The following is a 14901-nucleotide window of genomic DNA, read 5'->3' as shown; positions in this document are numbered from 1 at the left end:
ACATTTGGGTTTTTTAAGTGTGTAGTCTGGTCTTTATGAAAAATGTATTACTGAGTGTCTATTATCATCTCTGCTCTTTTGTTTGAAATCAATACTTTTGCTAGAACTGGTTACTGTTAGAAGAAGCCATTTGAGTATAGACATTTTTTATTGGATAATTACTGCTCTGGCAATGCTGAAGCAATTGTCTTACCAAGCTTGGTCAAGAATGACATCTCCAGGAATTGCTAAAAAGCAATGAGAATGCCCTTTGAAATTTATTAGGTTTAATTGTGAGGTTTAATGCTTTTTGTGGTGGTATGATTGTTTTATTTTTTTTAAAGGCAAAGTGTATGGAAAATAAGTATCTCAATTGCTTTGAAGAAACTTTCACTATTTAAAATCCTGATGGACCTAAAGGAGTATAATAAAAAGTTTAACTGAGAGTTAAAAACATAAAGATGCTGTTGATGTTTCCTGCTCGAAAGCCAATGGCATAATGAAGCTGAAGTGATACTGCATGTGCTTTGGCAGAGCTCATCCTTTTAGCTCATTAGTGTGTACCCCAGCCACCCCAAATAGGGTTATCCTCCACTTCTGTTGACATGATGGAAGAAGAGAAAAATACCTGTGAACTGAGAAACCACCTCGCTCTTCTCATCTTAGCCATGTTCATCTGAATTTTCCAAGGACTTAAGTAGCAGACAAGGAAAGTACATTATACCCTCAAGTCAAAAAAAACATTGTCATAGTCCAGCACTGCTTCTGCAATGACATCACCAAACACTGAGCATATTTGGCCAGCTGGTTGGAAAAGCATTGCCAGGGGATCAGATTTAAAACAACTTACAATGATTTGAAGGGATATTGAAATGCCATTGTAATTTAAGGTACTGACAGTTTTTCCTGTTTAACACCAGGCTGTTCAGATGGTGTACTCCTGGAGAGGAGACGTAAGCTAACTGTGGTAAAGAGAGAGATAGTTGAATTTACTTTGAATTTAAAATTTCTAATACACATTAATTAACCTGTCTAAAGACCATTCCTTTAAGTGAGATGGTGAGTTCCTAAGAAATGTTAGTACCTCTTTGAGTAACTCTTGAATGGCTTCTCTAAGTAACCACATAAAAATAATTGCTTAAGAAACTGCAGCTTCAAGATCATTTAATCTGAACAGATTTTGTGAGCAGTCATTAACCATGAGAAACTTAACTCTCAAGTGAGATTTTATTCCCCCTCCAAATGGTGTCTTAGTTATGTCGGAACCCTGTGTGTATTATATGTATGCTTAACAAGGTGCTCAAGTGATTTTTAAGGTGCTTTCCACCCTTTGCACTCAGTTCTTTTAACTCTGGATGGAGATGGTACAAAGCCTAAAAATGATACTAAGAATCTGGTGATTGAGCTCAGAGGAAGTGGTCCCATTGAGGCCTGTGAACTTCATACTGTGATGACTGGGGAGGTACTGCTTGTATGTAATTTTCATATGCTCACAGTGACTCTTAAATACCAGTAAGAAACATGCAACTAAATAGTACAGGACATGTCCTTGAATAGAAATTAGAGGAGGGACTAAGGAGACCTAACAAGAAGAGGCCTGTTGTTGCAGTATTTTTTCCTAAAAGTTGGTTAGTAGCTATAAGAATGCAGGTAATGGGTGTTTAGCCCTGATATTTAGCCTCATCTTTTCCACATCCTGTGTTTATGATTGTGGCTTTGTCAAGATTACTTGAAATAGAAAAGACTTAGCAAGTACAACAAATCCTTCCTTTTAAGTTGTGGATTTGAAAATACGATAAACCAGCTTGTGATTAAAAAACTGTATTAATCTTTGAGTATCCTGTTACAGCAAACTTCACCAGTATTGGAGACCAGTATTTTCACCAGTTTATCTGAAAATTGCTTCTATTAGAGATTTATGGCAGCTATATGTAAAATAGAAATGGAATTGCAGGTACTTCCTAATAATGCTGAACCATAAAGAGCTGTGCAAAATCTCTCATGACAGCTATGGCCTTCTTTGCAGCTTTATCTGTTATTAGTGTTTTACAGCTTCAAATCAGTGATGGTTTTGCTTTTTTTTTTTCTTTTTTTTACAGGGTTTACTGGACTTGAAGAGTAGGTTTGACCGTTTTCTTCAAGAATCCTTCAATAATGATCGTCTATTCAAACAGACTATTGCGGGTGACTTCGAGTACTTCCTCAACCTCAACTCTAGGTCTCCAGAGTACCTCTCATTATTTATTGATGATAAGCTGAAAAAGGGAGTGAAGGGAGTAAGTATAAATTAAATTAAAAGATCATGCTCTTTGCTATGTAAACTTGGATTAAATTAAATTAAGCTACTTTTCTAAGGATTATTTTTGTATTAAGATAAATGGCAATACTGCCTTGAAAAAAAGTGTATGTAGAACATCTGAGGTCCTAACAATTTGTATGTGAACATACAAGGCACAAGAAGATTCCAAGATGTGTCGTTTGTCCTCCATTTCTGAAGCAGTATGACTTCTGGCAGATTAATCAAAATTAAATTCAGTTGCAGTAGATTCTGCAGCTCCCTTCCCTCAATCTCTTAAATATCAGTTTCTTAAATATATTTATAGCTTGGCTCTTATTCTCAATATCTAGTAATTTCTTTTGGAAATAAACTCACTTGGGTAGGGGGAATGGTTTCCTTGCTTTTCTTTTACTGCTTTTACATATCAGAGGACTATTACCATATATGTCTCTTCTAGCTTAAGTACAACTGTTTCCTTTAGTCTTACCTCATAGCTTCTTATGTGAAATTTTTTGAGTTACAGCACCCAGAACTGGACAGGGTAGTTCATCTGAGGCTTCAGTGATGCAATAAAGCTGAATAATATTGCATGCATCTTATACTTTGGGAATCAAATAGTAAATTTGATTTATTTATAAAATAAGTAATCATGTTATTGGTTGATGGCACTAGACAGACTGCAAAAAGAGTCTTATCACTTAAACACTTTCATTCCAAGCTATTTTTTCATATTCCTAATACTTGTTTCCATCTGTGCTTTTAAAAAATATTTAAAAACTTATCCAGGAACTTTTACTATGTTTACCCGGCCATTCTACCTGTCCATCATCTGCCATTTCCCTCACAATTGCTTTTTCCTTCGTTTTAGATGTTTGTTTCTCCACTCTTGAATTTGTGCAGCATTCTTCTGGCTCTGTCATTCACATGTTGGTCCAGTTGTTGGCTTTTTGATAGGCAACTTAGACCATATGCTTGCTGTGAATTACTTGAAGTATTTAGGTTGCATAAGATACTTGTGCTGGAATGCTAAAACCAGAAAATTCTTTCTTTTCCAGCTAACAGAGCAAGAAGTAGAAACTATATTGGATAAGGCAATGGTTTTATTTAGGTTTATGCAAGAGAAAGATGTTTTTGAACGCTATTACAAGCAGCACTTGGCAAGACGACTTCTGACAAACAAGAGTGTTTCAGATGACTCTGAGAAAAATATGATATCCAAATTAAAGGTAAGACAGTATCTGCATACTCTATACTTCATTTTTTCATAAATACAGTTTATTCTGTTTTTACATAAGGGATATATAGGTAACCTATCTTGATTGCTGTTAAATGCATATAAAATTTTAAAGCCCCAACAGAAAATAAAGGTTTTTCTGAATAATTCTGTGGAAGTAAATGGAAGTAAGTACTGGAAAGCACCTGTGATGAGAGAGCAGTCTAGAAAAAAGTCTTTTGGGTTTTTTTTCCCCCAAATTAATTAAGACTGTTTAAATAAGATGACAACTGTTATCTAGTTACTGGATTTGAAGACTGTTGTATCCTAGATTTTGTTATTCACAGTAGAATTCTTTTATATGTTGTTTTCTAATTGCCTCCATCTACAGACTGATGATAATGCTCAGTTCCTATTTGATTAAGTAGTTTGAGATAGATTAAGAAAAAAAATTCTTCAAATCAGAGTCTGGAAACACATTTTCCATAATTGGTTCAATTTACTGATTAAATAGACCAAGAGATGGAGAAGAAAGTGAAGCCTAAAGGTGAAAAATCCTTGAAGTGTGTTACAGTGCAGCTCCTTCCTAAGCAATAAATGGCTAAGGAGCTTCCCAACCAGAGTGGTTTGATCCTAAAATCAAACTTCACTAATCTTAATTTTTGACCTTTGCTTTCTATCAGTGCTGTTTGCATCAGATTTTTCCAAATTACCAGTATTCATTCCAGATTACTGATACTGATTCCTTCCCAGTTAATTCTCCACTTCTCCATTGCAAGATGGTCAGAACTGCTCTCTTTTCTAATGGCTTTGCACAATGTTAAGAGTGCTGAGGCTAACATGCTTCCCTTTACCATGTATGTCAAAGTAGGTGTTTGAAATAGGCAGAAAGACCTGTATGTGCAACTGAAGTGCATGTATGCGTGCACGTGTCAATATATGCTTCAATCCCTCATTTTCAAAAGGTCTGGTCACCTTACTTGGTAGTCTGCAGTAAACATTTTAAATTACACACTCTTGGGACACCAGGGGTTTTTTCAGATACAAATAAAGTTCATTTCCCTTTATAGTATCGTGCAAGAAAGCAGGTGAAAGTGTTTTCCTTGTTCTGATAAGCTTTCTTATCTTTATTTTTATTTATTTTTGTTTATTATGAGATAGCAAGCTGAAAAGAAATAAAAAATAAAATAGTGGAGGAAAGATAAGGAAAGCAAGCTTTGGTATGTGTATTGTTAGATCCTTATATTAAATAAGAAATTTAAGTTCTGAAGGTTTTATGCAGGTGGGAACCCTGGTTAACCCAAATGTACAGAAATACCATTTTTGAGATTTAGAAACTGACCATTAATCTTGCAGTTCACATGTCAGAAGCTCTGTTTTCACAGTGCTTTCATAGTGCTTTCGTAACAAGAAGTTGTGTTGTGTATTTTAGACTGAATGTGGATGTCAGTTCACGTCTAAACTGGAAGGCATGTTCAGAGACATGAGCATCTCAAACACAACGATGGATGAGTTCAGGCAGCATCTCCAGGCGACCGGGGTAAGAGCGTGGGAGTGGGTGTGTGCTTGTCCTTTTCCCTGCGGTGCAAACTAGGTCTTTTGGAAGGCTCGTGGTTTCTGATTTGTTAGCGTATGCGAGTGGAAGGAAGGATTTTGTCAGCCTGCTCAAGTGATTCTCTTACTGTATTTCTGACCTTACGAACTGCTGTATTTCGGGAAATGCTAACAGTCAGTTCAAAGCTTGAGCGGATGCCGATTTCATTCCGTAAAACCCTGTGTTAACTCCCCTCGTGGCCGCGTTTCCCCAGGCGGGTCCCGCCGCGCTGCCCGACGCGGAGCGGGGCGCGGCGCTGAGCGCGGCCGCCGCCAGGGGGAGCGCGCCGGCTGCAGGAGCCCCGCGCTGGGCCCTCCCCAGCCCCGGGTTACTCAGTTGGCCAAATTGGAATTTAATCCTTCGATCAAGAAGTGTTACACCGTGCTGTGAAAGTGGAACTCTGGCAGATCGCATAACGAAGTTCGCCTCTGCTTTGGGATACACTTTTGCTTGCTCTAAACACTTTTTTTCTCTACTGGTTCTCAGTAGTGCTTAATACTATGTAATAGCCAAGTAGCACCCTGTTTGCAGGTAAGCAAGTCTGTATGATCAAGCATGTTTGAATCGGTTTCAGAAATCTAAACGTCAGAAATGTGTTCAGGGATGTACTCTGGTGTCCCTGGTTGCACGAGATGATCTGAAATCTTCACTGCCTCGGAGCAGTCAGCTGCAGTCTTCTCCCCAGCATCCTGTGAATCGTCATGGGTGAAAGAATGGGGTGTTGTCCAAGTGGTTTCAGAAAATCTTGTAGAGGATATGGATAGATATAAAGGTGTCTGTGGACAGGCAGCTTTACTACTGTTTTTTTTTTCTTTAGGACTAGTCATGTTTTCCTTGTAGAAAGCTTGAAATATTCATTTCAAGAAAAATTTGCTAGATCATCCTTTTTTTAGGTGGGTTGTGAGACTTTCTTTGTGTTCAAGATTCGTGTATTTTACACAGCAGCCATATAATGAGCGAGTTAATAAATATTGTCTCTATCTTTTTTTTAACTATATAAAGCTAAAAAGATGAAGTTAAAATGTTAACAGATAGTCTGCTTGGCCTTATTTGAAACTTCATCTTTATTCTTGGCAAGGGAGTAGCAGTTTGCCTGACAGTTGCCTTTTGGTCAGCCTAGTCACAGCCTTTTAATGAAATTTCTGAAGTTTTCAAGTCATAAACTCAGTGCTATGTATGATGTGAGGCATTCCAAATTAATGCTGTTTTCTGGTTTGGCTAAGACCAAATAATTGGGGAAACAATTGCCATCTCAACTAAGATGTTTGAGTTCCAGTTGAAGGTATTTTCTGTATCTTTCTTCATTGATGGCCTTTTCATACACTTTGATTCGAGGGAAAAAACAGCTGAACCTTTTTTTTAGGTAACATAACTAGTTTACTGTGTCTAACTAGGTCTCTGAATTTCTCTTCTGAGAAGCCGGTGATACAAAATTAAAAGCATAGCAGTAATGTTGGCAACAGAACAAACTTTATATGGGTTTACATACCATATGGGTTTGCATACTTATGCAAATTACTCTTCTTAAATGTTAAAGAAATTCAGTCAAAGGGATTTCTGTGTAAGCAGCCTGTCACTGGTCTGGCTAGATTCCTGGCATGAGTTCATTGATGCACATGGGAATTTAACATGCACAGTACAGAAATGCTTTCATAGAACACAGAGATGCTATACTGCTGTGCAGTAGTGGAGTTGGAGTTCATATGACAGTTTTTAACCTTGTAAAATACATTGTGCTTTATTTCTATGTGTTAGGTTTATAGCAAGTTGGATGTAGTATGCTTTGGTTTTTCTTGTCCATAACATGTCCTTTGAAGGTATTAGTTACACCTCCTAGGGCTGAGTCAGTTTAATAATCATCTTAGCTGAGATACCTAGTGAAGATTATGCCTCAGTAGTAGACAGATGTTTATTACCTGCTAGCAGAACTACTTTATAGATCAGCACTTCCCTCACTAGTGCTGAGTATTTATGGTAATGGCTGTCTGTAGGGTAAGCTGCTAGGTTGTGTGTGTAAAAAAGAGTAACTGCTTTCATTGCAGTCCAGAGGTAAATTGCAGGAAAAGCTCCCTATGGTTTCACATTGATATTTAGTATTTACTCTCTGCTTCCAGAGAATAAATTTATAAACTGTTATTTTGAAACTGATTTGCTTAGCAACTTGGCTTTCCTGTATGTCATCAAAAAACCTATTTAGAAAGAATTGTTACATGCATTTACAAGTTCTGTTTATAGTCACAGACATTTCATTCTTGGTTAAGAATTTTATTTTGTTAAATTCTATAAACTTTTAAATGCCAGAGTGCAATAATGTGGAGGATGTTTGCTGTACTGTCTGCTATGATAGCGATAAATTCATTTGTCTGGCTTTCTAAAAAGAATGTTTACAGACATATGTGTATTTTTTTAGTTTGCAAAAATTCCGTATGTTCTACACTGATAAAGAAAAATGGTGAAACATGATCCTGCTTTAAAATAGTGGATGTTTTCTTCCAATTGTCCATAGGTCTCATTAGGTGGTGTTGATCTTACAGTGCGGGTCCTCACGACAGGTTACTGGCCTACTCAGTCAGCCACACCAAAGTGCAACATCCCTCCAGCTCCCAGGCATGCATTTGAAATATTTAGAAGGTATGTATTAAAACAGATTTTTGGGTAGAGGTTTTAAGAGGAAACTTTCTAAATTTAGCTTTACCATTAGAGTTAGAGACATGATAGCGTGCTGCTCTTCAGTTCGTGTCAGAATTGTAGAAAGGAATAGTCTCATCATGAGGCTGGAGGTTTTGGGAGCTTTTAGTTAGAATTTTAATAAGAGTTAAGGGGAAAAAGAATGCAAGAGTTAGAGATTTCTTAATGTCCTTAATGGCTATGGAAAGTCTTTTTAACTGCTTAAAAGGATTTCTTCTTAGATACAAAATGTGAACTATGTGTTAAGTTTTCAATTCAATTATGTTACAGGTTTTATTTAGCCAAACACAGTGGGCGGCAGCTGACACTCCAGCATCACATGGGTTCTGCAGATCTCAATGCCACTTTCTATGGGCCTGTTAAAAAGGTAAAGAATCAAGACTATGAAAATACTGTATCTTTTTTTTTTTAAGTAAGCGAATGCACATTTGTAACAACTTCAGAATTTTATAAAATGCAGTTCTATCAGTTGTGTGGACTGATCTCCTAGATAGCTATGTATTAACTTCCATTTACCAAGGTAAACTGTTTTGCAGTGGAGAATAATCTAATAGTAATGTTGTTATTTTAAAATAGGAAGACGGCTCAGAGGTTGGCGTAGGAGGTGCCCAAGTAACAGGGTCAAATACACGGAAGCACATCTTGCAGGTCTCCACCTTCCAAATGACAATATTAATGCTTTTTAACAACAGAGAAAAATACACATTTGAGGTAAGCATTGTGGTTTTCTCATCTGATTTTAAATAACTGTTTTAGGCACTTTGTTGCCCTTTTGAATAGACCTTTGAAGATTAGGTGTCTCTTGTTCTATTTGAGTGGGGATCAGGCCAACAAATACAGGAAACAAGTTACTAGCAATGCACCTGGGAAGCAGTCCTAGGGGAGGAAGTTATTTGGGCACAGAAGTTTTCTGAAATATTGAAGAGAGTTGATAACATTGATTATTCCTAGGGCATAGAGCTATAGAAGAGCTGAAGCTGGAATGCAGCAGGTGGCTCCATTTGCTCATTTTATCTTTGAGAAACTGGATTTGGAGGCCAAAGGGTGGAGGAGGTTTTGTGTCCTTACTTCTGAAACACTCAAGTGTTAAATTGGCAGACTGGAGTGAATTGTAGGATGAATCAAAGAAGTTTCTTCCCTTTTCTGAGCTGATGAGCCAGAAAGGACAATGAGAAAAGTCCAGGTAGATTCTTAACTAAGTCATTGCTGGTAAAGGTTCAAGTGGTCACCTGATCGGTGATGGTGAAGCAGCCTTTGGGAGTTCAAGAGGATCCTGTGTTAGGAGGTTTGAGCATTGTGGTCTTAATGCCAATTAATAGTTTTGGTTTAGACATTATCTTCTGTTGGAGAGAGCATTTGCAGCCTTGAAGCAGCTTGAGATCTGCAGATCTCAACACAGCTTTCTATGGGCCTGTTAAAAGGTAAAGTATCAAGAGTATGAAAATAGTATATCTTTTTTTTTTTAAGTAAGCAAACAAACATTTGTAACAACTTCAGATTTTATAAAATAAAAGCTTACCCATTGATAACGGAAGAACTTTGTTCTACTATCAGTGCCCTATGGGCGCGGTTTGAAACAGTGGATTTCCATGTTTTCTCATCTACTTTTGATTGTGCTGTGTGTAGTTGTCCTTTGCTTTTTTGTTTGGATTTTGTTTTCCACTTATTTGGTAGACTTCTAGCCTATTTATAAGTAATCTTTCTTTGAAATGGTCTCAGTTTGCATGAAGGAAGGCAGAGTTTGATAAGGGGCTCTTAAACTACTCATAATTGAGAAAAAGATTTTGTAGCACTGAAAGTCCTGTGTGCTGTGAAATCTTTTGCAGGAGCATTACAGTCTTGAGTACCTTCTCTGCAGAATACTTTAGGGGAGAAAAAAAAACACAGAAGGATATGACAGATTTTTTCTTTGATTTCTTTGTTGAAATTGGGCCTCACCTATGTATGAATAAATAATATTTGTTAGAGCAGTGAAAAATACAGTTCTAAATAGTTTCTCTAACTACAGGTTCACAGCTGTACTGTTCAAAGAACTTTTAACAAGTTCTTTATAGTACTTTACAGATCTTAGTTCTCTGATCTCTGGGAGTTGTTACTGCTGCTCTTAGTCTCAAGGTCCTCAGTTTGACTTGTGTGCCATGAGCAGTAAGGATTTATGGGGACCGTGGAAGAGCTTGATACGAGTCTTGGAGCTGAAGGTGGGAGTGCTGGGAAAGGGACAGCTCTTGTGGATGGTTAATGTCTGTGAGGTTGTTTTTTTTTCTATTTGCTAGTTTGTTTAGTTTCTAAAGGTCCTACAAGAGTCTTGAATCGGAACTTGAAATTGGAGATCATCTGCAGCTTCCTCAAACTAGAAAAAGGAAGAAGATAGAGATAAGGCTAAAGTGAACTTCTAATGAACAGGAGCTCAGTAAACAAGTTAGCTTTGAGGAAACAGTAGTAGTTGTCCTACTCTGGAGCATACTAAGACATCATTCTGCATCCTGTATAACTTGCTTACAAACTCCTGGTCACCAAGCAGCTCTCAGCTGACCTTTTACCAATACTGACAGAGGTGCAACGTTCTTCTTCAAAGTTCATACGTTTGCTGTACTGTAGTGGGGTTTTTTGTGTTTCACCTGGAAAAGTCCTAACCAAGGACATCAGGGCTGTAATTAAATTGTTTCAGGTCATTCAGGAAGGAGGTATAATTAATCTAGAGTATCTCTGTGTTACAGTGAAACTAGACCTTATTTGCTTCCATTTGTCAAGATCTTTTCAAAAGTGCTGCTGAATGCAAAAGCATTTACGCAGTTCTTTGTCAGGAATGCTTGGGAACATCGTGGATGTTTTCCATCACTAACTTACAAGGTTTGGTTTCACCTTGTTCAGCAAACACTGGAGACAGTGAACACATTCTTTCAGCTTTCTCAGTGAAATTAAACAACTGGTTATTCATTCTGTTTTCAGCTCATGGTGACTGTTTACTTGACAGTATTTACTGTCTGCATTGACTCAGGTGGATCATTTTGCATAGTACAAATTGAGACTTTGCTGCTGGATTAATTCTAACCATTGAAATCTCACAGCTGTCATAGTAGTATTATTTGATGCTTGAAGGTGGACATTTTAAGCAATCAGTGCTGTTGTTTGCAAAACATGATTATTACTTCTGCCATGGCCATGAACTAAGTAAGATATTTTTCTCTAGGAAATTCAGCAAGAAACTGATATCCCTGAAAGAGAACTGGTTAGAGCCCTACAGTCCCTTGCTTGTGGCAAACCAACACAACGTGTTCTGACAAAAGAGCCTAAATCTAAAGAAATAGAAAATGGACATATATTCACAGTGAATGATCAGTTTACATCTAAATTACACAGAGTCAAGATTCAGACGGGTAAGTGAGATTTATATTTTGCTGTCTTGCAGTCTGGAAACTGCTGTAAAATGTCAAATAATATCCAAACAAGTGAAAAGACAAACAAGTGTATTTTTTTCTTGATTAGTTGCATCAAAATGAAAATTTAAATTCTCAGAAAAGAGTGGAAGTCATTTAGTCCTTTCTCTTGACAAAATTTTTAATTGTCTCTTAAAAGGAAATGTTGAAAGAGAAATGAAGTTCAAATTAAATAGAAAAATGAAATTTGCTACTGGTTGATTCAGAAATAGGAAAATTGCCTCATAAGTTGCTGTACTGATGTGAAATTTAGTGATGTTCTTAGCCCATGGTACAATGGCCATTTCCAAGTGTCAGGAAGCTAAAAGTTTTTGGAGGCAATGATTTGGGTTTAACAAAGAAGAGAGGCTGTTCAGTACAGTACCCTACTTCATTAGCTCATCAAAGTGCTGCTTTGTGTTATGCATAAGTAATGTTGATACGTTTTGGCTAGAAAGCTCTCTGGAAATAATTTCTGAGTTGTGACATAGCTGTGGGTACACTTCATAGAGGATTTTGGAAGATTAATTCTTAGTGGCAGGAGGACTTGGTTGTAGTGACACTTGAGTAACTGGGTAAGAAAACCTAGACATAAGGACAGAAGTGAAGCATAAACAGAAGGGGAGAGTAGAATACAAAGAATGTAGCTGAGTTGGAGAGGATAAAGCTGGATTATTTCTTCTGACTGGTGAATTTTTAAAGTAATTAACTTGTAAAGTAAACTTTCGATCCTTTTTCTATTTTAATTGATTTTATGTTTTAAAGACAGAAATACTCAATGCAAGTGTGGAGGCTGGTGGTGCCTGTAATCCAATTTGAGTACTGTTCAAATTTTAACATAGCAATAATTAAATAACAGATTGTTACCTTGTCAGTTGCTATCAAAATACACCAGAAAGTGTTAATATGTTCTTGTGGCTGCTTGTAAAAAAGATCGCTAGAGAATGTCAAAACTCAGAAAAATATAACTTGATGTCTACATGAAATAAATCGTGAAGCTAGCACCAAATTAATTTTAATTTTGCTAATGTACTTAAAAATCTCTTTCTTTTCTTTAAGTTGCTGCCAAACAAGGAGAATCTGATCCAGAAAGGAAAGAAACAAGGCAGAAAGTAGACGACGACAGAAAACATGAGATAGAAGCTGCTATAGTTCGAATAATGAAATCTAGGAAGAAGATGCAACACAATGTGCTAGTAGCAGAGGTATGTCTGTACACAGTTTAGATACTGACTTGAGAGTTCTTGTTCTTTTTCCTGTTAATTCATGAAAATTACACAGCTCTTACTGACATGATTCTGAAAGGCTTTTGAGGGATGCCTTTAATCTATCTTTTTGTCTTCTTTTTTTTTTTCTCCTTGTCTGTCTGGAGACATTGAATCCTTACTCTTCAATTTAGGATGTTCTATAGGTATATATGACTTTCCTTTTAGTGCTATCATGATGTTATCAAATTCCTTTAACTATGGCAACAAAAACCACTGTACTTAACATTAATTATTTTCCGCTTTGATCTTGTTACTGACTGTTGGGTCCTGGATTGAGAGGTTTGAGCTCTTAGCAGAATGTGTGAGTCCTGGTGCTCTCTTAGCTCCTGAGTTCTGACAGCTTCAGGAATAGCACATTCTCCACTCTTTCCTCAGGGCTGTGAAATTCAGAGGATTCTCAGACCGTGGCTGTGCCTCTGTAGATGGTCAAATCGTACCCAAAAATGAGCAAGCAACTGATGGGGAGAAAAAACTGTCAGAAGTTTGCAGTCTGCTTCATGACTGTAGCCAGCCTTACCTAAATATCTTTTTTCTGATTATTTTGGTCAGTTAGGATACTTGGTGATCTTAGTTGCCCTGTGATCTTACATAACTGTTTTTGATCTTATGTTTTAGGTAACTCAGCAGCTGAAGGCCAGATTCTTACCAAGTCCAGTTGTTATTAAAAAACGTATTGAAGGACTTATTGAGAGAGAATATTTGGCACGAACACCTGAGGATCGTAAAGTATACACTTATGTAGCATAAAATGCATTCAGAAAATTGGATTTATTCTTGGACTATATTCTTCGCATGAACTGGGAAGTTCTTTTAAATCGTGAATATTAAGACGACCATCTCTTCTATTAAATTGCAGTACATGTTCTAGACCATTCAGATCAAGCCTTTTACTCCTTTTGAGAGTTTTCAACATCAATTGATTGAGCTTCAGGCTTTCCAACGTTACCCCTGTAGAGATCATCCTTACAATTCTTCGGGAAAATGTGAATGTGCCGCGTTTGTTTTCAATACTGTATGAAAACAGAGAAATAAAAACAAATTTAGAAAATACAGCTCATTTAAAAAAAAAATAAAATTGTTGGAATTTCATTTCCCCAGATCTTCAGTGTTGATGTAAATGTGTTTCTGTAGTGATGCTTAGCACTTCACGCATTGTATAAGTTGGGTTTAAAGAAACCACAACTGGTAAGGCAAAACTCCCAGTTATATTGCTCTGCTTCAAATGTTACTTTAACTAGCCATGTTTAATTTAAATATTTGGTAATTTTTTGAAGACCCAGGAAGACAACTTGAGCATGTTTCACTCTTCCAGCTGCACTCACTGTTCCAACAACATGAATCAGGAGCTTCTCGGGGCTCAGAAAAGACCGTAATAATTTTGGCTTTCCCTTCTGTAAGTTGAGTTCTTCTAAATTAAACTCTATATTGATTAGGTTTGTTTTGGTTTCTTTATAGGAAAAAGGAAAATATTTTAGTGTGTATAAACTGTATAATAATCTTTGCTGTTGTACTCACTGCTGATGGTGGATTGTACAGGGCGATGTTTTTATTTCACTAAATGTAGACAAAATAAATTTAAAATAAATGGATTTAGTGTACACAATTCAAGTGTGTTAGAGTACAGGGTTGACAATCTTGGAACTAAATACTGTCCCCTGGGGAAACATACTGGGATTATAGTTTGTTAATGAACACAGTAGATGGATCTGTAGCCCCAGGGCTTCCCATCATAAGTGCATATTTCAGGAGATTAAAGTGAAGCCAGCGTGTGCACAATTTGTTTTTAAAAATGCATTTAAACATGCAATAAAAAAATGTTACTGTAATGAAATTTTTAGTTCTCACCCTAGAACTTTTTTTCTTCTTGTCAGTATGCTGCAGAAATAGACCTAAAATTGCAGTTTAGTGGCATCATCATTCTCATAAAAGGAAATGGTTGGAAGTGTGCATTGTACTGCAGAGTTTTTATTAAACAGTATTTCTGAGTTCCCAATGCTGAGATTACAGGGCTATTTTTCTTTTTTTAATTCAAAACTATTTTTTTTCTTGCTTCACATTGCTTTCATCCATAGCCACTGAAAAATACAGCTGAGAGGGGCTTCCTGGTATGTAGAGCTGGAGCTGAAAAAAAAACTTACTTGTAGAGTATTAAGATACTGTTAGGGCATTTCTTGCTAAGCTATATTGAACAAATACATGGTGGTGGTTTACTGTAGCATCAGTAGATACTGGTGTTGATATCTGTGACAGGACAGCTTTGTCCTTGGTGCTGCAATTGTACTTCTGCTGTGCATCAGCCAAAAGCTTTCTACCTCTGGTAGCTTTTGGAAGTGCTGAGCCTGAATGTTACATGAGTTTACGGGTGTTTTTTTACAAACTTATGTGGGCAAGAATGTTTGCTGAAAGAATAGCAGGTGGTGATGGCCTTGAGTAACAAATGCTCAGAGTATAGTTTCCATTTTAAA

General features: G+C 36.9%; 1 protein-coding gene across 1 annotated transcript in view; it reads left to right on the top strand.

Moving 5' to 3' along the window:
• The window catches only part of CUL3 (cullin 3), a 51851-nt gene extending 37421 nt beyond the window's left edge, over window positions 1-14430 (top strand). The window contains exons 8-16 of the mRNA XM_051626253.1: window positions 2079-2255; window positions 3313-3483; window positions 4903-5010; window positions 7571-7695; window positions 8023-8119; window positions 8329-8463; window positions 10943-11129; window positions 12228-12373; window positions 13052-14430. Of these exons, the coding sequence (XP_051482213.1) occupies window positions 2079-2255; window positions 3313-3483; window positions 4903-5010; window positions 7571-7695; window positions 8023-8119; window positions 8329-8463; window positions 10943-11129; window positions 12228-12373; window positions 13052-13183 (1278 nt within the window). The 3' untranslated portion in view covers window positions 13184-14430. The remainder of the gene's footprint in view (window positions 1-2078; window positions 2256-3312; window positions 3484-4902; window positions 5011-7570; window positions 7696-8022; window positions 8120-8328; window positions 8464-10942; window positions 11130-12227; window positions 12374-13051) is intronic.
• Window positions 14431-14901: the final 471 nt, after the last annotated feature.

The sequence above is a fragment of the Apus apus genome, chromosome 8 (genome assembly GCF_020740795.1).
Source record: "Apus apus isolate bApuApu2 chromosome 8, bApuApu2.pri.cur, whole genome shotgun sequence".
NCBI lineage: Eukaryota > Metazoa > Chordata > Aves > Apodiformes > Apodidae > Apus > Apus apus.
The sequence above is the reverse complement of the archived record's forward strand: the minus strand, read 5'-3'. Positions and strand labels throughout refer to the sequence as shown.